The following is a 25,379-nucleotide window of genomic DNA, read 5'->3' as shown; positions in this document are numbered from 1 at the left end:
TCCGACGCCAACTTCGCGAAGTCGTATACGTGCATACATAGCTGAGAGCTGTCGGGCTGTGGAAGTCGAGTGGTAGCGCTCGCGCGCCTGTCTGTGTGCGCGCCGCATGAATAAGTGTCGCGAGTGTGTCGGTTTTGCGCGTGCGACTGTGTTGGCGGGAGAGTAGTGCGGGGATCGGTCGGCAGTGGCGCCAGTGGAGTCCCACGGCGCACTCCCAGCCAGACTTCGTGCGGCCGTAGCGCCATCGAGTATCGCTATCGCTGTTGGTTGGTCTCTGGGTGTACGTCGCCGTGGCCCGCGGAGCGCCGATCAGACGACAGTTTGCCCTCTGTGCCTGGACAGGGTGGGTGTGATTCTGGTCGTTCTTGCGTCGTTACGCGTTATCGTGCTCCGTATCGCGTCAAAGGACGCGAGCTTTGTTTCCAACTCAGAGTTTCTTTCGACAGTCGCGTGTACTCGCTGTCACCGGAGACGTCGCGAGTCAAGTGGCCAACACACGACTCGCCTCTGTCCACGTTTTCCTCGTAGTACCAATTCCCCCCTTGATTCGGGACTATTGTTTCTCATCGCGGTAATTGCTCATACGTGCTCGAACACGACACATGAGGAACGTTGACGGAGTGCTAAACGAGGAAGTAAGCAGCAGAACCGGCGACGACTCGAGGAATGACCACCACATGATCGTTTACGTTTTTACATCTCCTGCGTCGAGGCGCGATATGACGCGATGATCTTCGAGGTGTCGGTTGCACACGTCTTGACTGCGTTACGCATGAATTCTTTCCGTTCTCTGGCCTGCTAATCGTTAGTGTGTTCGGTGTGAGAGCGAAGTGTTCGAATTAAAGTAGCGGAGGGCAAAGAGAAGAATAGTTGCTTTGTTTGTTCCGCTCGTCGCACGGGAAGTCATGGGTGATGTGTGCAGGCTAGTTAGTGACCAGCTCGCGGAGGATACAGCCGCGGACAGAAGAAAAACCGACTCGACCGCACAGCTCTCCAAGGTAAGTTTCTCGACTTATCTTACTCGTGAGTTTCTCGTACGGTGCTCCGTGTTTGTCATTCGTTTGTGTGCCCCGGTCGTCGGTATTTTCTTCTGTCAGCCTGTCTCGATCTTGGGAACGTTGAGGATGGTATCACAGCCGGAGGCGAAGAGAAAGGCCAATGCTAGGGACTCGAAGGAGATCCAGAGGTTGAGCGAGACGAATGCTATTGTGGTGTCTGGATCCTTTCCTTTTTCTTCGGATTCCCCTCCTCGTTCTGTCCCTGTTCGGTTCGTGCGCGCGCTTTCTCTTCGTCTCTGTCACGATCTCGTCGGCGTGCTCCGTTTCGCTTGCCGGAGAACCCGCTCCGTTTCGTTTTTCTCTCCTCGAGGCGAGGCGACGCTCCGAAACCTCGAGGAATCGAAACGTGCACGCCCAGCGTTTAGATTATTAACCCTTTCACTGCACGGTACTTACCATGCACGGGCTAAGTATCAAAGCGTTTAATCCGTATGACGTACGTGCCAAGAGAACTGTTTACGCAGGGCGGACCAAGATGCGATGTTTAAGCTGTTCCCTGTACAAATATACGAGGCTTGTGTACACGGAAGATATGAAAATAATTCTGATTTCGATCTACGTTGGTTGGATAAACATGTGCTCGTGTAACGGGGTCGTTTGTACTTTTTTTATAGGACATTTTATTCTGGTTACGCTGGTTTTTGAGACAGAATTCTATTCGAATTATAACCTTACATATAAACCAAATTTATTCAATTCGACGTTATATGTATATATCTGTCTCTCTTGCACGTATACAATGTACGTAATCTTTCGTATATATATATTTTTTTTTTTTATTGAATCTGTATATAATTCTTTGTATGAAAAAAATGTTTCTTCATTTTATACATCGAACTTTTTAAAAATAGTACAAATCTGATCATAGTGTCGGTTATAAATTGATGTATTAGGTTGTCCCGAAAGTTTCTTTCGCGAGTTGCACTCGATTATTTGATATGGTCGTGTTTATATAAATAGACAATCTAATTTCATAGATATTCATGTTGTAACAGCGATGGAGCAAAATGAATCGTGCACAATTTAGTAATGTAACATAAAATACAAACTATTGCGCATGTATTACATATTAATAAAGCGAAAGAAACTTTCGGGACAACCTAATACAAATTATGGATATATACGTGATATAATACTGCTATCGATTTTAATGATTATCGAAGTGGTTTATTTCAAACTACATTTCGCCACTCGTCGAACATCAAAGGGGTTTCTCAAAATCGACGATAGGCCGCTTAACGTTGGCGTTGATTCGCGTTCGGGGATGACAGATTGAAGTTGCACGTAACGATCGCTAGAAGGTCGTCTTTTTGGCGTGACCGAATTGTCGAGCGTCACCGAGACTATAATCTCGGATAAAGACGGATCGAAAGTGTCAAACTCAGCTGACGAAGAAACCGTGCTCGAGAAATCCGATACGATTCATCGATCATCGGAATATGAGTGTTTGGTACCTTCATACTCAGCAATGTAATTCGTTGTTTTTTATAGCGTTCAAATTCGACTCTTGTTACGTGCCAATTTAATCAATTTTATTATAACATTCGTGCGATATCTATGAAACGAAGAACAGGAAAGTTAAACAAACGGTAGCTTGAATTGGAGAACTACGAAAAGTGTGTAAAAAGGAGCAGTAGTTTCTACTAAGCGATCCGAGATTCCACGAAGGCATGCAAAGTATCTCGAACAGCTTGAGTTATTCGAGGCTCACGATTGCTTTTTCAAATTACTGTACTTCGTTGGTACGCCATGGTCGTCGCAGCAGAGCTGGGTAGAAAAGGGAACTTATTTCTTAACGGCGCATAATAATTATCGAGATGTCGTATACTGGCAAAGCTACGAAAAGTTTATTATGGTTTTGAATATTCGATTACGGTGCATTGAGAATTCAAAAATTCGATCACGAAGAACATTAAAATTTAATAAAGTTAATACTAAAAACTGTTGTCTTTTAAGATGATTTGTGTTTGAAATCATTGTATGTTAGTTGGAATATGTTGCTCGTATATTTCAAAGTCGCGGAGTTGCTAGGTCTCCCTAACGAAAATGGCGTCGAGAGCAAAGGGTTAAATATTAATCCGGAAGATGCTCCGCATTCGGTCGACAATAGCGGAGGATTCGGGTTGTGTTACATCAATATTAATTGCCTCATCGTCGTGTTATCGGCACCTTGGGGAATTTCGTGCGAAGACGTTCGCCAGATCCCTGGTCCTCCACGAAGAATGGTAATTATCGGACGACGATAAACGCGCGTCGAGTGTTCCTCCATTGCGGTGCGATTTCCCCATTTTTCCCAGTTCACGAAACTTTTGTCATCTTCCATTCACGTCACCCTGCCAATTTACCTTTGAGTTGAATAATTACTGTTCTACTCGCACTTATTAAATTAGAGAAAGAATCGTTGATAAATGTTAGCTCCGTTTAAAGTTTAATTCTAATAGAAATTAATCGTTTAAAAAAATATTGTTATTTTGGAGTAGTAAACATGCTTTTAGTTTTGGAGTAATAAACACGTTTTTAATTTTAGAGTGGAGCGTGAGAGTGGCTCCAGCCTCGAACGACAGGACAGAGAAAGGGTTAAGTGGGACTTAATGTAATGTCATTAGTTTTTTCTCGGTGGAAGCGTGAATGAGATAAGGAGGTCAACTTCGTTCTTCTAAATGGAATGAAACGTTTTTTTTTTACTTACCTTCCAATAGACCCTTTTAACCCTTTTCAAGCGGTGTATGTATATTCCAGACAAGACACTTTTACAGTTTCACGCGTACATCGAACATTCTTTACAGACCAGTAGCTATAGATAAAAAAAAATTGATTTCCTTGATAAGCTCGCAATAAATCTTCAACCATGCTCACTTCGGAGCATCTTATCGAGAGTACACATTGTCAGTGATCAAAAATTCGCAAAACTAACCGGCGAACAAATCGCAACCCGTTCGCATCGAACGACGTACATAAAAAGCATAACCGTAGAAAGCTAATGCGTCGTGCGAGGTTGGAAATCCACAATCCGTATCTCTGTTCGGCGGCAGTGCCATTAATTCGGTAGAAGCGAACGAGCGCACGATATACGGTTAGTTTGGTGATAAACAAAAGCGCATGGCTGTTTTAGCGCGTGCACGGTGGCTAGATAACGATTGACTGGTAGGGACGAGTTCTATTGCCTCCTCCGATACGACTTTCGAACCGTAGATAACGCGACATGCACCTATTAGGTGTTGAGACGCTTCTTATCGTCGCCTCGGTCCCGTGGACTCGCGCTTAATCGTGAATTAAGCTTAACTTGAAACCGATTCTCGTTAACCTGAGGTTAATCGACGATAATTGAATGAACGTAGCCATGAATCGCGTTCCGGCTCCCGTTTTTCCCTTTCGATCCGAGGGAAAGTTACACCTGAGCCTCCGGGGCCCAAATAGAAATGAAATGGAACGAAACGATGGCGCATTATCTTGCATTAACGCATCCGAGTGGCACCCCACGTGGTTAGGGGAACGCGTATGCCGCTCGCATATGTCGCTTATAAGCTTTACACGCAGGAGGCTCCGTATTTAAGGTTGCACATGGCGTTCTCGTGATTGTCCCTTGCTGGGCCTTTGTAACTACCGAATGGCGACGTTAACAGCGCGCGATTAATAACCGTGGCTTCGTAGCTTTCCGTCCGTTCATTAAAGAAATTCGTGAGAAATGACGCGTAATTATAAAGTAAGTCAAGAAATTGTAACTTGAGAATTAGTATTCGTTAAAAGCATTGTTGAAATTGAGGACATGTACGTTTATGGCTTTCCATAAACATGGTACAGTTTTGTATTAATACTACATCTTTCAATTTTACTGATTTTCATTTCTTTTAATTTCTTTCAATACGTCTTTATTTCTCGCAAATCCAGCCAACAAATATCGTACGCTTCGCGTTGAAAAATATTGCATCGCATTCGTCCCTGTTAATTCTTTTCCGGTGACGCTAAACCTGATTGGTTTTCAGCGTTTGACGTGGCAGCTTTAGCGTTTACGTTTGAACGCGACGCTGTTACGATTATCCCCTTTCCGCGATTCAGGGTGGTAATATGGACGCGTTAATAACATACGTATACTGGTATTTGATAGCTTCGCAGCCATTCATCATCGAATATCTGTATGCGAAAGATTAGCGTTAGCGTTACGTACGCTGCAGTTTATTACCAGGTGTCAATCAGACCATGGGAGTAATTGAATTAGCATTTTGAAATTCTTAATCAACACGAGTGCTGCCATTTGATCGCGTGAGCACAATACATTATAATTTATATACGTGCGAACAAATGTTGATTGCATTATCACGATAGATTGATGAATTCGATAGCGTCATAGATTATTGAATAAGCTATTTTCGGTGCTGAATTCGAGGCTGATGTGTAGTGAATAGAGCGATGATAAACTTTTAAACGATACGTCATTAACTATAGAACATTTCAGTTATAGGAGTACGAATGCGATAAAAAATAATATATAAAATAATATTCTCGACTCAACCGCGCCCATTCCCAATAAAATTCTTCAAGAATCGGCCAGAAGAAGGTCACACGAGTTTGAAAATTGACCAGAACGTGCCCCGATTTGTTTTACATTTTCCTTTTTTAAGTGTCTCGCCTCCTTGCGAGGTAGTGAAATTATTTAGTCGATAAAGCGTCCTATAGTAGCTAACCAAGGAGTTCCACGTTTCGTTTGGGCTTTATTCGTCGTAAATTAGGTGAAAATAGCCAAGTAGGGAATACTTTCAGTATCCACAGTGCAGGTATAAGTATGGCGTAAGACAGCCTACGTTAGCTACGTGCCGAAGCTCTCGCCGAGGACAAGCTAGACCGGTATTACAGCTTTTCCTCTTTTTCTCTCTCTCTCTCTCTCGCTCGTGCATAAATGCATATTCACCTATGCGACGCACACACGCGAACGCTTTAGCCATTCTTCCTTCGCCTGGCTCGGTCTCTTTTTTCTCAAAGGCTGTTGTGCTCGAGAGCGGTGTGCTCGCGCGCTCCGCCTTCTACCTTCGCGCAACTCGAGGGCATAATAATTATCGCGAAACGACGATTCAGTTATGACTTCGATATCTTGGATGCACTTGGCTGCACGCGTAGCCGATATCGTTGTTCCCCGAGTGGAGAACGTCAAGTGTATGCGCTTTCGCTGCGTATGCTCGAAGTTCGTCTTATCGGCTCTCAAAGGTGTATCGTCTTTGACCTACCATTCGGAACTAGACGTCGAGGATCATGGCGGTCACGAAATTGTCGCCACGGTCTCGATCAGGCGTTATTTCGATTTCGGTGCAGTCGCGGTTTCAATCGATAACGCGAATTATTTTAATTCATCCAAGAAGAAGAGAAACATTCATTGTAACGAATATTACGAATCCACGAACCTCGAGCTAATGAAAAAGTATAGTCATCGTTACCCACTCGCGTCTGGCCAAATACGTGGAAATTGCCGAAACTATATCGCATCAATTGATCGGACGTTATGCAGAAACTCGAGACCGATAACGAATCTCTTTGTGTTTGATGTAGCGGATTGTAATTGGCAGTCGCGAATGAGGATCAATGGTTACGGTAATCGCAGCAAGGCACGAATAGCAATAAAGGTGATCGACCGTCTCGTCTAACTAATGTTGCGTTCGGATAATGGGAAGTCCGTCTGGAAGACTCCGCGAAAGTAATAACGTTCATTTGGCACATGATTAATTTTCACGAGAGATTGGATACGCACATCCAACGAAATGACATTTTGAAATCTGACCTTTGCATAATGACTGCATTAAATTACACTTGAATAATTTTGTCCCTCGGTGTTATTAATAACTTTAATCTCGCTGTCGCCGGAGCTTCTTTTCCCGGAGTATTTCATTCTAAGTGTAATATATTTCCAGGTAGGAAGGTCACGGTAGTTAAAACTTAACAGTACTGAGAATAATCTCCGCTGAACGTTCCGACTGTAGCGTTACGCGTAATGCGACACTGTCCCATAGTTCATGCATGTTTCGAAGAATTTGTGTTTCTTATATTTCCTTCGCGTTTACGATAAAATGGGGGAGCCAATTACGAACGGACATTTATCGTCGACAAATACGAGCCGTCGCGTTACGCGTATACGCGAAATGGCTGGAAACGACGACGACGACGACGCTTGCCAGGAAAAAAAGGAGAACTCGAAATTTTCAGATGGAAGTTATTAGAGTTCATCAATATCGAATCCGTTCGTCTGTGTAAAGACTCTGCTTTCTTCCATTTCTATATTGGCTCCCCCTCTCCCCGCTGTTCCTTGCTAGGGCGAAGGTCTGTGGTCTTATGGCGGGTAGGCAAGAAAGAGCAGTTGAAAAATTTGAATAGCTGAACTCCAGGAGCTCATAAATCTGGAACAATTCCACGATAAAGGAATTCCTTTCTTTTCTTCTTTTCATATCGATTCACCTTTTCCCTTACTCTTCGTCGATTTAAGTATAATTTTGCCGGCCTTGTAAATATTCAGACCTTAAATTCCTTATCGTGGTTTGTTTAACAATGACCGATTGATTTCCAACTTCGATGTGAATTAATCACTTACCAGTTACTCGAGAGTTCAACGGCCTGCTGGAAAGGTACAACGTTCGAGAATTTCCAGATATCAGATTTGTTTAAAACAAACCGTTCTACAGTTAATCGACTAGTAAGAAAATATCGAGAAAACATAAAGCTTGAAAAAGCTGTGAATTAACTTATTTCATTTCGGTCGAAGTACATCGAGTTCGCTGTATCGTTTACATTCATGAAGATTATTCTTAAAAAATATTGCAATCGTTAAAAGTTCCGCTAAAAATGTTACCAATTTATTTCCGACAACTTAATACACCCCGTTCAACGCGATTAAAAGTGCCCTTTTATCTGAAAAATAACGAATTTCAGTGTTTTTCAATTTTGCTGAAAAATAACCGCGCGACGCTTTTTGCTGCTTTACAGTCATTCGATTTAGTTTTCGCAACCTTTCTAATGATTTACAAAGTAAAAGAAAAGAGGAATTAATTTGCTCGATAAGAGTATAAATAGAATTATGTCAATTGATTCTATTTATACGCGACGCAAACATCGACGATCGCGCATTATCGATGTATGCTAATTCTTAGCAGCTGCTGGATGAATCGGTTAGTCGAAGGATATATCATACTCTGTCAGAAGTGGGTACTAATATCATTCGTGACCAAGCAAATATGAACGCCACTCGTATATGAATGACGCGGCTCCCTGTGGACTGTACGTGGTACACACTTGAATTCGAGTCACACAGCCAACGTGCTAAGCATTTTTCTGAAAAATAAAATAGTTATGGAACAGGTTACTTATTGTTTCCCTGCAGCAACAGTTTTATGATCTCTCTACTTTCCTGGACTTTCTAAACCATTCCTCGAAGTCCCAAGTAGTGGCGAAGATAAGCAGGCAGACTTATCGAATTAGTTGAAATGACGCTGATCAAACATTCTTCGGTGGCTTCTTCCAGGCCTACAGAGCGATTTCGTTTGACAAGTTCTCGATGTTCTCTTATCGAGCCTGCGACGTTGCCATCCAGAAAATACACTTCCCCTGTATCCTCGAGCATTTATTATAGATTTTCGCGCGATATTCGATAACGCGGAACCGTACACTCCGCCCGAAGACATAAATTTCGGTCCTCAGCCCTCCTCTCGGCAATCCCATTCACGACATCATGAAGAGTATTCACTTCGGATGTATACATAAATTCTCCGCCGAATATTTCTCTATTTACGCCAATTCTCTGCCCTCCCGACGGTTTAAACGCACCATATTTACAGCTCTTGCGAATAATCCCGCTGCGAGAGTGAAAGTACCACCCGGAGGAAGCGAACTGCTGGCGTATCCATACGGATCATTGTAATCTCGGATGAACTGTATTTTGATAAACGAATCGAAACGGAACATAGCTTGGCGAGCGCGACGGTCCAGCGAAGATTTGTGATCCCAGTTACAACGCGTCTCGTTCGGACGACACGTTTTCGACTACAGCGTCTCTTTCGCCTCGACTTCCTTTTTTTTTTCTCCCCTCCTTTCATTCCACCCTTTTCCGGGCGCGGCAGGCGCATGCAGGCGCACGTACATACGTACAGTGCGTGCACGTCGTTCTGGGAGCTCATTAATGTTTTCAAGATGGGGACGTGGACCCTTTGACCTTTTAGAAAACGTCTATACAGACGAAAAAGCAAAGCGCGAGCAAGTGGAGACCCGGGGAGAAAAGCACGTCTGAAATCTCTGAAGGACACTACACGCTGCACTTTGACCCCGGCGCGCACGCAATGAAAGGATACGTCTTGTGAAAATACTAATGACCGGTGCTGCTTCCTTAATTAAGGTGTCTCTCGTTACTGTTCACTGATAGGGCGCTTCGCCGCGAGGTGTACCGGACACTCGTCTGTTACGGTTGGTCATTGTCGTGTCGCGTTGGAACGCTTTTGGATATTTATTAGGGTGTCTCAACAGGTGAGTCTTTCGTTATGGGAGTGGCGTGAGTCTGTCTCTCTTCGTCGATAGGAGAGATGAAGCGTGATCGGAGATTTTCAAGCTCTTATGATGCCTGGTCGTGGCTGTATTTTCGAAAATCTGCCGAAGATATTATCGCATTCTTCGAACCATTCTTTCATCAAGGACGGTTTTTGTAGTCAAAGGTACCACAAAGCTCGCGTTACAACGAGCTGATAAAGATCACGGTGCGCTCCGTTACTGGTACTCGACCCACACGTTCGGCTGCTATGGTCGGCTGACCATATCGCTTGCACGCTATATTACTTGAATGAAGTCTGCAAACGAAGTTGACTGGTCTCACAGCGGTGTCGGTGACATAATTCATAACTCTGGAACAGTTTTACCGATACCTCTTTATTAACCCTCTCGAATACGGTGTGCACTATAAACTTCAACATTATCCTAAATTTTTTGTGCCTCGGAAACGTGCAGTTGCGGGAATATGCAGTTTGCATGTGGACTTTGCACGAAGTGCTCGTAATGGCCACATTCGGCCTAAATTCGCGCCAGCCCGCGCAGAGGATCTAAAACTTTGAAACGTACCAGGCATTTTGTTGAATTCGGTAACAAACCTCTCTTACGCGTTGCCGAAGTATCTCAGCGGTGATAATGGGTTCTGAATAAACAAACGTTTTTAAGTGGCACCACAGATAAAAATTCAGCGAATTTAAAAGTCCAGGGAGAACGAACAAGCCGAGTGGCTGGTTCTGCACGACCTATCCATCTGTCAGAAAATCGTTCGTTCGAGAACAGTTTGGCTACTCGGCTGAAATGGGACGGTGCACCGCCATGCATAAATCACACGCGACGTACAACATCTAATGGAACTTCTTCCAATAGTTGGTGCAATTGATTACTCAAGAAATTCACGTAAGATGAACCTATTAATCTCCTATTAAGTAAAACTAGTCGTTGAACGTTGCGTACACAGTTTAGTGGAATCTGTTCAATTCAGAAAATTAATGTTGTTAAAAACTGAAGCGAGGATCTTATCCAGGAATCGATATATATATGAATGTGCTGAAAATTCTAATAATACATTTTTGCACTGTATCAGAGTTGCTTAGGGACCAATTAAATACAATTCCAATTTACACACGTGTATTTTGCACGTACAAGTGCTCAATTTTCACAAAATTGTAAATTCCACACAAATTCGAACTTAACAGAACACTGACCCAAACCTCCCCTAATTTTGCGTGCAACAGAATAAAATTTCAATTACATGTAAATCCCCGCCAAAAAATGATTATTCCGCGCGGAATGACGCAGCGCGAAACAACAGACATCGCGTTCGGCCTGTAATTGAAATTTACAATCGGCATTCGACGCATTTCTCGCGTCATTTGTGTCGTAATCTCGCTGGCAGGGCACACGTGAACCCGAGAGCCAGGAATCGCGCGTTCCGAGTGACGCGTTATGGAAATTCCGGTGGGTAACATATTTTTCTGAGGCTCGCGCGCGCGATATTAAAGTTCGACAGAGTACGACGGGGATTTTCGCGTTTACGAACGCCTCGCTGCAATTGTATCATCCAGGTGACTCGTCGGAGGCACGTTTATTTGGGTCCAACAAACGAATTTCTCGAATATCTTGTCTTGGGCGAATATCAGCGTCTCGCGTCTCCGTGTCTCGTTTTGTAACCCCCGCTTTATGCGCCGGAACTGGCGAGAGATATCTCATATTTCGATCTCCAACGACCGCAAATGTCCCGCAGCGTTGTTGTCCGTTGCCTGGTTCCTTTACATCCCCGGTGCTTGCAAACGCCAAACCACGGAACGTCTGAAAAGGGTCGCCGCCCCGATTTCCTTCGACGCGCGAAATGAAACACCGAAAACGCTTGGTCCCGCTCGCCCGGATATATTCCTATACAAGGATAACAATGCACGTGCAATCCGGTTATTCGAGCTGCCACCTTGCCACGTTCCTCGCTATATTTGGTTCTTACGACCATGGGATTGGTGGAGGGAACGTATCGACGATATTCGAGAAATTCGATATCGAGGTACAGTTTGCGAGCGAGAAGAGTGTCACAAACTCCGCCCATGGGGTTTTCGTTGCTGCTGCAAGCGTTATCTATCGGTAAACGAAATATATTGCTTCGGAGACACGTGGGTGAACAATACATCACTGTGAGATTACACATTACGGATAGAGACGATATTTATTTGAAAACTCAAAGATTACGCAACCGATCGCAAAAATCATACGTCGACTAATACACGATGCAATTGGAAGTTTGTCCGCGAAATTGTATCCAGATATCATTTTGGAAAATGTAGTTTCGAATAAAACCCCATTAAAGTTGTCGGAACTTTATTACTTCGATGACGAAGTTGGGGACTTGCATTGTTCCTTTACTCAGCTGTTCGCGGCACTACAATACTCCCCCTCCGTGACAACGAAAAGTTCACTCCTGGCCAAGTTATTCTACCTTTTTGCAACTCGATCCTCTTTAATAGCACTCTTATTCTCCCAATATTCGCATTCTTTGAAATTTGATCATTTCACGTTCGGGTCAATGATCTCTACCTTATAATATCCCAGTATCTTGTACATTGTCGATTTATATCCAATTGTTAAACGCACTAAAAAAAAAAAAAAACTTGTATAAATCAAGAACAAGTATCTACTACAGCATTACGTTTTAAGATCCAAACAGCCCCCAAAAAAACCGTCGACAACTACGATCGTTCACGTACAATTGTTTCCCAATCGCGCTCGTATCGCCTGAATAATTCGCCCGCGATCGGCAACAGTTCGTGCGCTCAAGCAGCCGGCATTGGGTGTATCGATAATTCGATTCACGGGGTTCTAATGAAAAGTGCAGTTGGAAACTGCCGGGGTATAACTTTCCGCGCTGGCAAGTTGGGTCGGGCGCACGGTTCGCGGGCGAAATTGCTCGAGCGCCACTGGGAACGTTACCGAATCTGTTTGGATACACTTCAACCGTCCAAAACACGGGCGTCCGCGACGGATGCGAATATCCGGTTTCGAAAACAAGCGGATATTAAGAAGTTGGATAATTTCCTGCAGCTCGAGATAGAAAATATCGCGGCACGGCGAGCCAGGCGCGTTTGTCGAGTGGCGTCGAGTGTCGAGTCGACACCGTTCGACCGGTGTATCGGATGGTCGCAAGTAGAACGAACGTAACGACTTTGGACTCCGCGACCGTTATCTCAGGTACGTCGACCACCTGTCTCCACTTTCGACGCTCTTTTTTTCTAGTTCGTTCTTCGACTGATTGGGAGCACATGCCGCCTATAACACGGCCGTCTCGGCTGTTAACAATTTTGGCACGACTCCCTGGAGGCGTCCCTCGGTGTCCGGCGACTCCCTTTTCGTTTCATCGTTCGTTTTGTTCGCCTACTGTTGCAGCCCGACACGTCTGCCCGGTTGCCCAAGTTTCTTTCGTTCGGGGGTGGCAATAAAACCGGCTGATATATATTTCCAGTGTTTACGAGGTGGCCGGGGATGCTTCGAGTAATTTCATGTGTTGTTTCTGGACGTCATTGGGCGGTACGTGAGGAAACTGCTCGAGAAGGATTATTAACGCTTTCGTGGCTGGTTCTGTGGATACAAGCATTGTTCGCCGAGGCGCGAGGAGAAGGTGTCGTACCGATATCGGGGGTTGTAGCGACGGGGTTGTCTAATTGTGCCATTTATTTGAACGACGAAAACGTATTTGCGCAATTAGCTTTCTCGAGTGATTTGTTTCAAAATTTATTTCATTTGAACTGCATTTCCTGTTTTTCGTGTACTTAAAGACTCCGTACTCGTAGTACAAACCTCCGTGTTAACACGATTATTGTTTATTAGCGTAGAAAGCAGGATAGGGTATTGTTGAAGGATTGATTATCCCCGGATCGTAGCAAATATAAGCCGATGAAGGTAATTGGAGCGTGTATAGAGCATCTGTTGTATCGAAACCTGTTCTCCACGCCTAGTTCGCGAGGGGGTGTCTTTGGTCTACCGAAATTCAATTGCACCTCTGAAATGTTCTGCAATTGCGTTATGTTTCTTGGACTCTTGTATTTTCGAAATCAATTTTATACTATCCAACAAGGTTTAGAGTTACTTTTAATAATTTAAACATGTAATTCGTTAACACGATTCCCAAAGACAACAAATAATTCATGTCAACCTGCCATCTACTTTAGAAAAACAACGACAATGCTCACTTTACACCTCACTTCACATCCTCGTACCAAATCCTGAAAATGACTTATCCGTATTCCTCCTTTCGCTAGACGAATACATATTAGGTAGATGCAAAGGTAACCCTTCAGGTACGTCTGTAATGGTCTCGTCACTCCACGATGACTTCTTTTTTCGTGGAATACGATTCAGTTGGATCGTCGTAACGCGAAATTAAATGGACGTCGTCGACAGGTTTTACCGCGACTCGCATCCAACTTCGGAGTGATTCATGCCGGCGGTCTCGCAGATAATGCGACTCGAAATTGTCACGTTCGTGAATTCTCCAGCGTTGATGTCCCCTCCCCACCCTTGAAAGCTCGAGTTATTTTCCGTAAGGATGCGAGCACTCCGAGGAGAACTTTTTACTCGGCGTCCGGAGTTGAATTTAGTTTAGCTGAAAACTTTGAGACATTAGTCCGGCTTTTGCCGACGTCCCCGACATCGAATAACTCGTACATTTCCAATTCCTCCAGCGGCGAATTCTACGTAGGAGTAATTTTGTTTAACGATCACTCGCGCGGACCTCGAATTCCGCCTTCAATTTCGGGGGGTTGCGAATTCGACCCGTCCCCCTCCGGTTTCACTGGGTCGAAATCCGTTTCTTGTCGAACACCCGCGTAAAATAAACGATATACGGATGGAAAATAGAGGGGAATCAATCTTCGTTTCGAGGAGGTGCAGACACAGAGAATGGTATGCCCTTCGAATGGCGAATCAATCGTCTTCAATCGGGCCGATCGAACGCCATCACGGGATGAAATTAAGGAAATTGCGTTCTTCTCGCGCAAGAAAGTGCATTAAAATCCACTTTGCCGCGGAGGCAATCGCCGGGAAGAGCGAACGGTAACGCGAGGGTACTTTTTTTTTTTCTTTTTTTTTTTTAAATTGTAGAATTCCGTCGACGTTGTCTTCGTCCTGACTTTCGATGGATGTTTACGTAATTTAAGCCCCAGCGGAATATCGAGCGATCGATCGGGAAGCTCAGTTTCAAACTGTAAGTCTCTCCGCGCTGAAATTTCTTTCTTGCCGTTTGTTAAGAAAGTATTGGATTAAAAAGTTTCTTCTCACTCAGACTGATATTGGGCGAGCGTAGAACGTAGTCGTTAATCCACTGGGCGATATAAAGTTGCCGCGTGACCTGGTGCAACCGATTCTCGGTTATCTTTCGATACTGCAACCGACGGTTTGTTGGGTCGGAGTTTTGGGCGATGATGCACGTTGCGCGTATAACTCTTACGTAGTAGGTCAGTGCCTCTTGTTTTCCGCGAATGATATTCGGTGTTACCGTGTCGCTAACCTCCGCCGAAACTGCGCGAAATTAGACGTTGGCGTCGTTCCAGCGTAACGACTTCATCGTTCAGCCATGCCGCGGCAATAAAATATTGGCAACATTACTCTTAACAAGGTGACGGTATCTCGACGACGATTTGATCGGTTTTTCGTTTGCAAAGCACCTTATTCACGCTCCGCGAGAACTTCGCCGGAAACACGTTTTCTTTCCACCTGTACCGGTTCGCTGAAGTACTGTGAACGCGTAAAAGGTGGGGCATACCGAGCGCTACGATCGAATGCTTTCAACGATAGTGATCTGATATCAGGGAACGCGCAATGGTAAACAAATGGGTGTCGCGGACAATTTCTTTCGAGCAACATACCCCCTTTGTATCGTATTTTTAGCAGTGAAATAAAGAGAAGTTCCATTAATTTAATTTAATATAAGGCCTCTTCATTTATTCAATTTTCATATTTTAATATGTACACACTGCATTTACCTAATTGTTTTTCTTTTCATTTCCATCTTCCCCTATAGAATTTACAACAATTTCTGAACGCATAATTATTATAAAAATGAACTTTAAAGAGTATTTTTTAATATTCTACCTCTACATGCATTCTGCGCGAACTCATTAGACTCTCGCAAATAACGACCGAAATCGAGCTTCCCTATTATAACTGAAACGTCGTTGCGAATCCATGAGTCTTCCACCGTGAGTACCCAACGCGACCAGCGAGCAGAACGTTTCCGCGCCGTGAAAGGCATTCCAGGGAATTAATCGCGACGGAAGTGAATTTTTATGAAGTCACGGAAACGGGTGGAGAATGCTTCGGCGTCGTTACCACGCCTACGAGCGACAGAGTCCCGACGTTTTATTTTTTTTTCTTCGTTCTTTTTGCATTTCAATTTCATCTGCAAAAAGGAAACGCGAGAAAGGAGTCAGAAGCGGCTAACATTGTTAGCTGGCGCTGGTTGCCGCGCACGCCGGCAGAAGTAATACCGGCTAGCATTGTATTCCATTTGCGTATGCTGTTGCACCTCTGCGAACTTCTCGCTTTCGGGTTTATATCTCTGCGATACCGCGAATCACCGACAAGCCGCGCGTATGGAAACTTCCGACCGTATCGCTCTGCGCGCGCCATTCCATCGCGAGGTTTAAGACAGAACCAAACGTGGGAGACTTATCCAAACAAAGGGGTAAACTAGGAATATTTTTAAATTTGATCTTAGTTGATATTAAATTTTAAGAAGTATAGCTTATCATTTTTCTCCTGAGTTTTCTTCAGGATTTATGTATGTATCTGGTCGATTTCATTTTATTGGAAATGTCTCTTTTGCGTGTTTCTTGGGGTGAGAAATTATTAAACTGCGGATGTTTATGCACTTATAGCAAGTGAATTAATGCAAAAATATGCAAAATATTAAAATGAGAATTTTACTTAAATCTCAGTTCTGTAAAAATATTTCATTTAATTAAAAAATAATTTCAGTTAATAGATAATTCTATACCTCTTTGAACAAAAGGGATTTTTAATATAGTTAAGGGTCTATAGAAACAAAAATTGAGCAGATGTAAATCTGGGGATCGATCAGACCAGGCAATAGGTCCTGCAGGACCCATCCATCTGTTAGAAAATCGTTCGTTCTAGAACTGTCTGGCCACTCGGCTGAAATAGGACGGTGCATCGACATGCATAAATCACATGCGACGTGCAACATTCTAATGGAACTTCTTCCAATAATTCGTGCAATTGATTACTCGTGAAATTTACATGAGATTGACCTATTTATCTCCCATTAAGCAAGAGAAGCAGTTATTGGACTCTGTACCTATATAAATAGTCTAGCAAAATATTATTTAATTTAATTAAATTTTTTTGCTAAGCATCGAAGCGCATTTCTTTTTAAAGTACACAAACAAAAATTTCATCAGGTAGTTAAAAATCTTGCCAATAGAATATCTGGTGGCACGAATATTGAATGAAAAAATTTGGTCACCTCTCGCAGTCCAGGTGCCGAGATGAAATAGTGAAAATATATATGCGGATCACTGATTGGTTCATTATTGAAATGAATAATACACGATCGTTATGATTGACCCAGAAACCAGTAGTAACCATTGATAAGTAAAAAGTGAAAAAAAATAATGATGGATACAGAGCCATTTATACAGTTAGTTTGACGTTCCAAACGCGGAACGAATTAATTAATGAATTGAGTACATACGTATGTTCTCGCAATTCTTAATCCTTTCAGACCTGAATTATTTTTTTTTCTCGTACAAATGTAACTTTATATTCATTCGAACTACGTATTTTCAAAATTCATAATTCATCGTCTCAATGATCATTGAGGGTCAGGCAGAAGACAGCTGGAGGCATCGCAAAAGAAAAATGCACAAGTATCGGCTTGAAGAAATTGTTCGAGCGACGTGTCGCCCAACCCAACCCTAACCAAACAATTTCTGCGTTTCTTTTTCCACTGTTTTACTATCTCCCTTTGCATTTTTCATGCTCCCTTCCCTAGGACTTCCCTTTGGAGTTAAACCCGTTCCTCTTTCTTCCGCTTTCAACTTTCTCCGACTTTCCGCCCCCTCGGCTTCTTTCCCCAGTCGACGCTCTTTATGGAAAAGCAGCATTAATTACGAACGCGCGGAGAGCTGCAGACAAAAGTCCGTTACGTTGCGCGGCGGTCGTGTGTCCCAAAGTTTGTGCTTTCTGTGCCAGCAATTAACAACACGTCTGCGTACGTAGACACCGCCGTGGAACGTAGAAACGCAAAGGGGCGCGGACGCCCGAAAGGGTTGGACGCGACATGGCGCCCGTCCTGCTCTCTCTTACGGGTTTTTTTTTCGAAATACGATGTTCATGCTCGTTTACGTTTCCCTTTTTCGCCTCGCTGCGCTGGAATAATTTGACGACACGGAACAATGCCGGTTTGTTTGTTCGAGTACTTCCTTTCTGGGAAGAAGCGTCCCTGATAAAGAAGAAGACCCTCGTAAGAAGTGTCCTCGCGAGCGCAGCGATGGACTCTTAAGTGGCTCGTTCAAATTAAACGATAAAGATTGAGGAAATGTTGCTTCCATTAATTGGGGGGTTTGAGGCATGGAGAATGCAGCAAATTGGAAAATTAGAGAAAGAGGTACACGAGAATTTCAAAACATGATTGCTTGTATTACATTTTCTTATAATATAAATAAACATGTGCGCAATGTCCCATTAAAAAATTATTCATGGATTTGGAGACGAAAATCCAGAAGAATACCTATTGGATTGTCTAGAAAGTTCATGACAATTAATAAGAATTAATAAGAACACCTCCTTAAACCTAAGAAACTTTCGTTTCCAAAGTACTTGTCATAGTTCAGGTGGAGCATGAAGCCAAGCTACTCGGTGTAATCTGATAATGGATGTCGCGTGGTCAGAGTCTTGCTTTTTATTATTCGACGATATCGTTGGAGCACGTGTCGGCGTTCCTTTGAGCGTGGCGGAGAAGACTACTCCGCGGAGTCTGGCGTTTATAAGGGTAGAAAGCGCGAAAAACGAGAACCATGTCGTTCGTGTTTCCCCCTCCGGAATGCACTTTCCTCCTATTACTTCTTGTTCTCTTTTTGCGCGACTGCATTCCCGTAATTTGCTCGTACCGTGGATATAAACCGTCGTTCTCTTTGACTTCTCCGTCGAACGAGGAAGCAAACGAAAACGCGAGGCTTCGCCAGCGACGAAAAGTGGAATTTTCGTCTGTTAGGTGAAAACGATGCCTCGCACGCGGGATTCTTGAGCCTCAACGAGTGGAAAACGCGTTCGACTCCTTGCTGCTGCTGCGTAAGAACTGAAACACGGCTGGCAATCTTCATTCCCGGCGGATGCAATAAAAACGGAGCCACCGGCTGGCATTTGTACGCGCATCTCGCGTCTACACGGTTCTTCTTCCGTATAATCACAATTCCTCGCAGCATTCGCGGGAATCCCGATGCGAGCACTCGACGTTCGCGACTCTTTTGTTTGCGGAATTGGCTGGTCTTCGCAGTGCCAGAAGCTTGCAAGAAAGGCACTTAAAGTACTGGTACGAGTGATCGAAAAGCTAATGGGATCGCCTCGAGGAAATTGTTGTCTTCGAAATATTTTTACGTCGTTATGTTTGCTAAAAACCTTCGTTATTAACCCTTTTAGTGGCATGTCTCTCAGATATCTATGAAAATATTCTCTGGAACTCGTAGGGTTAAAGTTGCGTAAGCCCGTCATCAAGAATGCCTTACGCTACTCTCGTAACGAACGGCTCAATTTTCTCTGTCGCGCGCAACTCACGGCTGGAAAAAAAGAATTGACATGTTTCAATACCCGAGGCCTCGATGATGTAATCCAATTTATGGATGCAGTACCGTTTATAGAGTCGTGCCGGCTTGCAGAACAATGCTCGCGGGAAACAAAGTTCTTATGCATCGCGTTGAAAGAAAACAGAAAGTTATTAGTCGGCGTGAATATTCATGAGTTACGTAAGAATAGGAATCCCCCGTCGGGTGGCGAGGAGCGAGCGGTAGTTAGAAACATTCTGACATTAAAAGCTGGAATTAGCTGGGGAGACAGCGTGCTGGGAAGCAACGGAGTAAATAGTTCGTGTACTCTGTAAAATCATGTAAGAACAAGCATCAGCGGTGCTCCAAAGGCTGCAGTAAATCATCAAACAGCTTAGAAGAGTTAGCGTACCTCGACTGCTTTTGTACACGAATATAAATTTCTACGCGTACGACGGTGTATCGTTGGAACGGCCCGCGGTAATATTTGCATATTTTCGGAGACGACGTGTGTAATGATATAAATCTACTCGAAACGTATTACCTTGAGGCAGTGCTCGCGTGACAAATAAGAAGTACCATTCGTGAAATGAAGGGGGGATGTTCTGTTACAAGTTTAGCGAATGAAATAATTAGCATTCTGGGCTATTGTTCACCTAGAATTGAAAACTGTTTTGTCGTTTAAATAACGTGCATTTTACTTTTTGTACATGTTTATGCATTTCCACACGTTCTTGAATATATTTGCATACTTGCACTTGTCATAGATGCATAAACATTTCTATGTATTTTCTTGCTTTTGACTTACTCGACGAGGATTAGAAAATATAAATATTTCATTTCATCGAAGTGCATTCTATGCAGTAGTGCATTGTTCTACGGAAAACACATTTGAAGAGTATATTTTATACAAAGTGGATAAAATGCAGCAGTACGAAACCTGCGAGAAATGTTCATACCGTTTAGGGGGATAGTGCGGCGGATAAAAGAATACGTCGATGTTACCGTCAAGTGCCGTCGACTATCGCGATTCGACGACGGGAACATATCGAGTTCCATTCATAGGATACGGTAGATGGAAATTGATCAGTACTCCGATCATCGTCGATGCCGAAAAAGAGCTTCGCCGACAGGACATCCGCGTGTTCGTCGTTGTCTTGCGAAATAATCATATGACCCGTTTGCTGAATCGCGTTGTAAACTGACAATGCAATGTGGCTATTATTATCCATACATAGAAATTACGCGAACAATTATTCGATATAACTTCAACATCACTCTCCATGTCGAATGGTCGCTCGTGAATAATCAAGCTACGCGTTTGATGGTGTAATAGATGTATTGTACATTACGCGTTGTTGTACACTCGACGAGTAATTAATACATAACTGTGCACCGAGCAACTGAACTGATTAAACGAAAGTTTAATGCAATTAAGTTCGTACATACGTTTACGGAATGAAATGCTGGCATCTTTTTGTCGTGATTACTGATAAAATTATTCGCCCTCGCGGGGAAAAGTCGTTCAAATTTTCAATCAACTTTCTTTACTTTTTTAAGAATTTTTTTAATGCCAAAGGCTTGGAGAATTTTTTGAAACATGAGAAATTGTTCATAAGTGTTCGATTAAAGACGGAGTGGCAAGAGGGTGTAGAGTGATTTAATATTTAAAAGTAAATTTAGAATATACAATGAAAGTGCTTAATAGCAGTCTTTATTCCTAAAAAAATCAATACAACAATTTCTCGTGTAGACGTACACTTCGATGCAATTTCATTAACGTGTCCATCGGGTACTTACTATTTTCTGTTAGTATGTTTAAACATTGGCAGACGTATACTTTTATCTGTTCTCTATCAATCTTATCATCTTGTAACTGGATTTTTCCTTTTTGTTTCAGGTAAGCCACGAAAACGTAGACGAATCCTCAGCTAACTTCCAAAGAAATTTCCTATCACAGGTATTTACAAATACACTGTTCTTTAATGCACATTTAAAGAATGAGTATAAAGCTGAATGCTCAAAAAAGAATAAAAATTGAAAGATTGATCAGGACTCGAATTAATTTTTGACGTACACGAAACTTTGTTATGATATGAATGTAATACCGTGCAGAAATATTTCCGAGGACGAACGATAAAAATGTATTTTCCAGGTAGATTGTATCCGTTTTTTCTTAGTATATTCCGGTACGCTTTTCGGTACGCTGCACTTCGGTAATTTGCGCGGTAGCACGAAATCAATAAGAAACAGGAAACCGGGTGTTTTCAACTGTAACAGTGCGTTCCATTCACGGGCTTACATTTCACCCGATGCAACGTTCTCATAGATTTCATATTTCATCGCAAAAAGCTGGCGAACGCGAGAAAGAATTTAGAGCAGACACCGCGCGTTCACCTCTGACTTGGCTGAACTTTATTTTACATTCATATAAGCTTGACGTATTCAGATTCGTTCTTTTTTTCGAAGTCGTATATTTGCGAATTATTAATAAAATTTTCAACGCCACGTTCACTTGGGTTGGCAGTAACATTTTCTCGATTAAACGCGAGAGAATTACATATGGCATTTAGTATTTTATATTGGTACTCGGAAACTCGGAAAGGTTTATTCGGATAAGTTAATCAGATTATACTCATCCCTGATGACACGGCATCAATTATTTCGACCAAAATGGAATAAAAATTCTCTGCATTCGCCTGATCATGCACCATCAGATTTTCACTGGTTCAAGACTTTGCAGAATTCTCTTAATAGGAAAACTCTGATTCTCTGAAGAATTGCAAAATGCACACGCCGCATTTTTTGCGGATAATGGCAGGAATTTTTGTAAAACGTGAACCATTCATTTGCTCGGCAGGTAGAAGAAAGCTTCTGGCCATAAATGAGCATATATCATCGAATAAACTGGTTTGTTATTGAACATCTGTAATACTTTTGAACCTCAATAATCATTGCACATTTTATTCCATTTAATAGGTATGCATTTCAATTGATGCATTATTTCATCATCAAACATTTTTTATTAATTTAAACATCCGTTGACATATCAACCAATTCAAAGTCTTTAGTCCGATTATAAAAGCTGTTTCTGTGACAACAAAACGAACGAATGTGCTGTAAACATTGTAATAAGTTAATAGTTCCATACGAGTTTTCAATTGTTTTTTTTAAATATATCACGTCGAAACCATGCAAATACCGGTTGCGGTGGTTTCAATATTTTCACAGACGAGCCAAAAGGGGAAATTATACGACTACTATTTCTGCCATAAAAACATATACCTTTTTCATAACAAAAATCTCTGTAATATTTTTTGTGGAAATTGAAGAGGAACCAAAACCTAACCAGAACGTTCAAACTGTTCAGTCTGTACATTTGCCAGCGCGTACTGTAAATAGGGAACATGGCAAAAAGGTACAATGGTCTGAAAAGTACAGAGGGAAATGTGAAAATGTAATGTGTATTTGCGTTTTCATTCGGGAAACAATTGTTTTAAAGACTTTTATACCACCGGTTGATTACACGGCTTATTTATTGCATTGGAGTTGCATTTTTTAATACCAGTTAACTAACTTTTATCGCTTGACAAATCGAAAAAAAAAACGATATAAAAAATTGTAGCTTAAACATGGATAATCCTTTAAACGACCAATAGTCCTCTTAAACTTGACAGTTTGCATAAATCTTTACCAAAAATAATAAGACTCTCTCATTTTCAAACAGAGGGGGGGGGGGGGGGGGGGGGGGATGTGTAATCCGCTGCAACACAGAGTTGATTAATTAAAACCAAACCTATGTTTGAGAATGTGTAATTCATAACCGACGAAAAATTCGGTACGGAACGCGAAAAAATGCCGCGCCAAGCACCAAGCCAATCCATATCCGGCAATTTCGACACGCCCCGTTTTTACCAACCCCCCTTTCCATTAAGGATCGCAGCCCGATTATCCGTATCTCTTCTTTCCTCTTCCATTCCCGCGCGGGATCGAGTCACCGTTGGCATCTCGTTTACACGTCGCGGCAACAAGACACGTCGAAACTTCTAAACCGCTGTCTGTTCGGGGGAAATAACATTAATTACCGGGTAGACAAAACTCCGGTACGCGATGCACGGTCTGGGTCGGATAGTTTGCGCTTTCCGTTTCAGCAATTAACAACATTTGGATTGTGCCGGCAGACGCGGAGTGCCGCGTGTAACGCGCACCGGAAAAGGGGGCGGCGGGTTTGTCGGGGTGGGTAGGTGGTTGGTCGACGCATACCTTTCTTCGTCCCTTACCCCGTGAACAAGCTTTTTATCCTCGTTACTTTTTCTTCCCGCGTTTCTTTTCACTGGCGTTCCCCCAACCCCCGTGCACGGCTTCGGCCAACCCCCGTCACCCCTTTAGCGCCAGTAATTTACCCGTGGCACGAAATAAACCGCCGTTACCTTGGCTACCCCCTTGCCGGGTGTTTCCGTGAGTTTCCTCGGTTGCGTTTTTATCGCATTGTATCGCGCCGTGCCATCGCGACGACGACTACGACGACATCAGCGGCCAAGAGGATGGTCGGTTTCGTTTGTTTTCGTTTTCCCTACCCCCATCGCGACGCATCACCTTTTTGGTGCTCAGCCCGGACTAAGGTGCGCGTGTTCCATTGTATCGTACGATCCACGGAAGTTTTTACGACACCATCCCTGGGGGAGCTACGAGATAAATTGCACGTCACCGCTTAAAGTCGCGATTTTCCCCTGCGATAGCTGCGAAATCATTCTCCGTCGATAATTGATCGACTCTTCGAGATTAATGGGTTACTATAATTAATACAACTATTATATTTGCCAAAGAGTACCAATTGAAGAAATTACAGGAATACTTGTACCAGATTATATTCTGGTTTGAAATTGAATTTACACAAGCATTCAACTACAGAATTTTAATTAAACGCGATCGAAGGAAAACCTCGAGTTAGCAGAATGTAAAAGTTCGATGCTCATCGATGCGAAACTTCTCGCTGCGTAATATACTAACGGGTTTCATTTAAAAGCACAGAGTGATTCGGAAAGTACTAAGCAGTCGAACACTAATTACTCGGAATCTGTGCTTCGTAGCAACGTGTAGACTAAAGTCATTTATAATCAAACCTTTTGTTCTGTTCAGAACATTAGTCTGTTTCTGGAGATGTCCTCAGGTCCCTAGGCATTGCACAACGTGATATGTTTTTTTTGTGGAGATGCGAAGAACCTCGTCATTTGTACTCTTTCATGGAAATTTCAAAACATCGAGATACATTCAACTCTAGTTAGTCTCAACCTCCGCAATACAATCTATATTCAAATACTTAAACACCTAACGACTCGCTTACATTAACATATTTCCGTTAAATAAAGTGTGCTACCTATAAAAAATACAACCTCAGTTACTAGAACACGTAATTGCCATAAAATCCAATATGCAGTTCAGCCCGACTTCGTTGCAGCTGCAAATGGCTAAGAACTCGATTGCCACGTTGCTTTGAAAACTCCGACGCGTTTTACGATACCCGACTCGCGAACCATGCTCAAGGAAAAGATTGTAAAAGTATCTTATTTGCCACGGCCTGAAATACGCGATAAAATGAAATGCGAGGCAGTAACTCTATACTTATGAACGTGCATGTCGAGGAAATTTATTCGAATACATTTGTTTCGAGCGTTGTACGCAGCATGCGAGAAAAGTAACTCCGCATGCGATCGCAGAATTTCGCGTTCGAACGCACGTGGCTGTGATCGTATTTAGCGCGTTAAATGTTTCCAATACGATTGTCAAGGTTTCTAATGCATGGGGGTTTACGCTGTTGTTGAAAATTTCGAAATGTCGCCGCGGGGCCAACTCGAGTTCGTAACGTCAGTCGGATTTTACAGCACGTGGTTTTCTCTTGTAACGTTAGCGACGGTCGGTATACTCGCTTATTATCGCAGGCAAATGACACGTGAAATTGAAACGAGCCTGGAACTGTGATTACGGGAGCTGGTTTGCATATGAACATTAATCCTGA

At 43.0% G+C, this 25,379-nt stretch overlaps 1 protein-coding gene across 5 annotated transcripts in view; it reads left to right on the top strand.

Annotated features, from left to right (window-relative positions):
• The window catches only part of LOC128873657 (leucine-rich repeat-containing protein 4C-like), a 260,823-nt gene continuing 235,444 nt past the window's right edge, over positions 1 to 25,379 (top strand). For all 5 annotated transcript variants that reach the window (XM_054117364.1, XM_054117363.1, XM_054117362.1 and 2 more), the window contains exon 1: positions 1 to 998. In XM_054117364.1, the coding sequence (XP_053973339.1) occupies positions 906 to 998 (93 nt within the window). In that variant the 5' untranslated portion in view covers positions 1 to 905. The remainder of the gene's footprint in view (positions 999 to 25,379) is intronic.

This window comes from Hylaeus volcanicus, chromosome 3 (genome assembly GCF_026283585.1).
Source record: "Hylaeus volcanicus isolate JK05 chromosome 3, UHH_iyHylVolc1.0_haploid, whole genome shotgun sequence".
NCBI classification, from domain to species: Eukaryota; Metazoa; Arthropoda; class Insecta; order Hymenoptera; family Colletidae; genus Hylaeus; species Hylaeus volcanicus.
The sequence above is the reverse complement of the archived record's forward strand: the minus strand, read 5'-3'. Positions and strand labels throughout refer to the sequence as shown.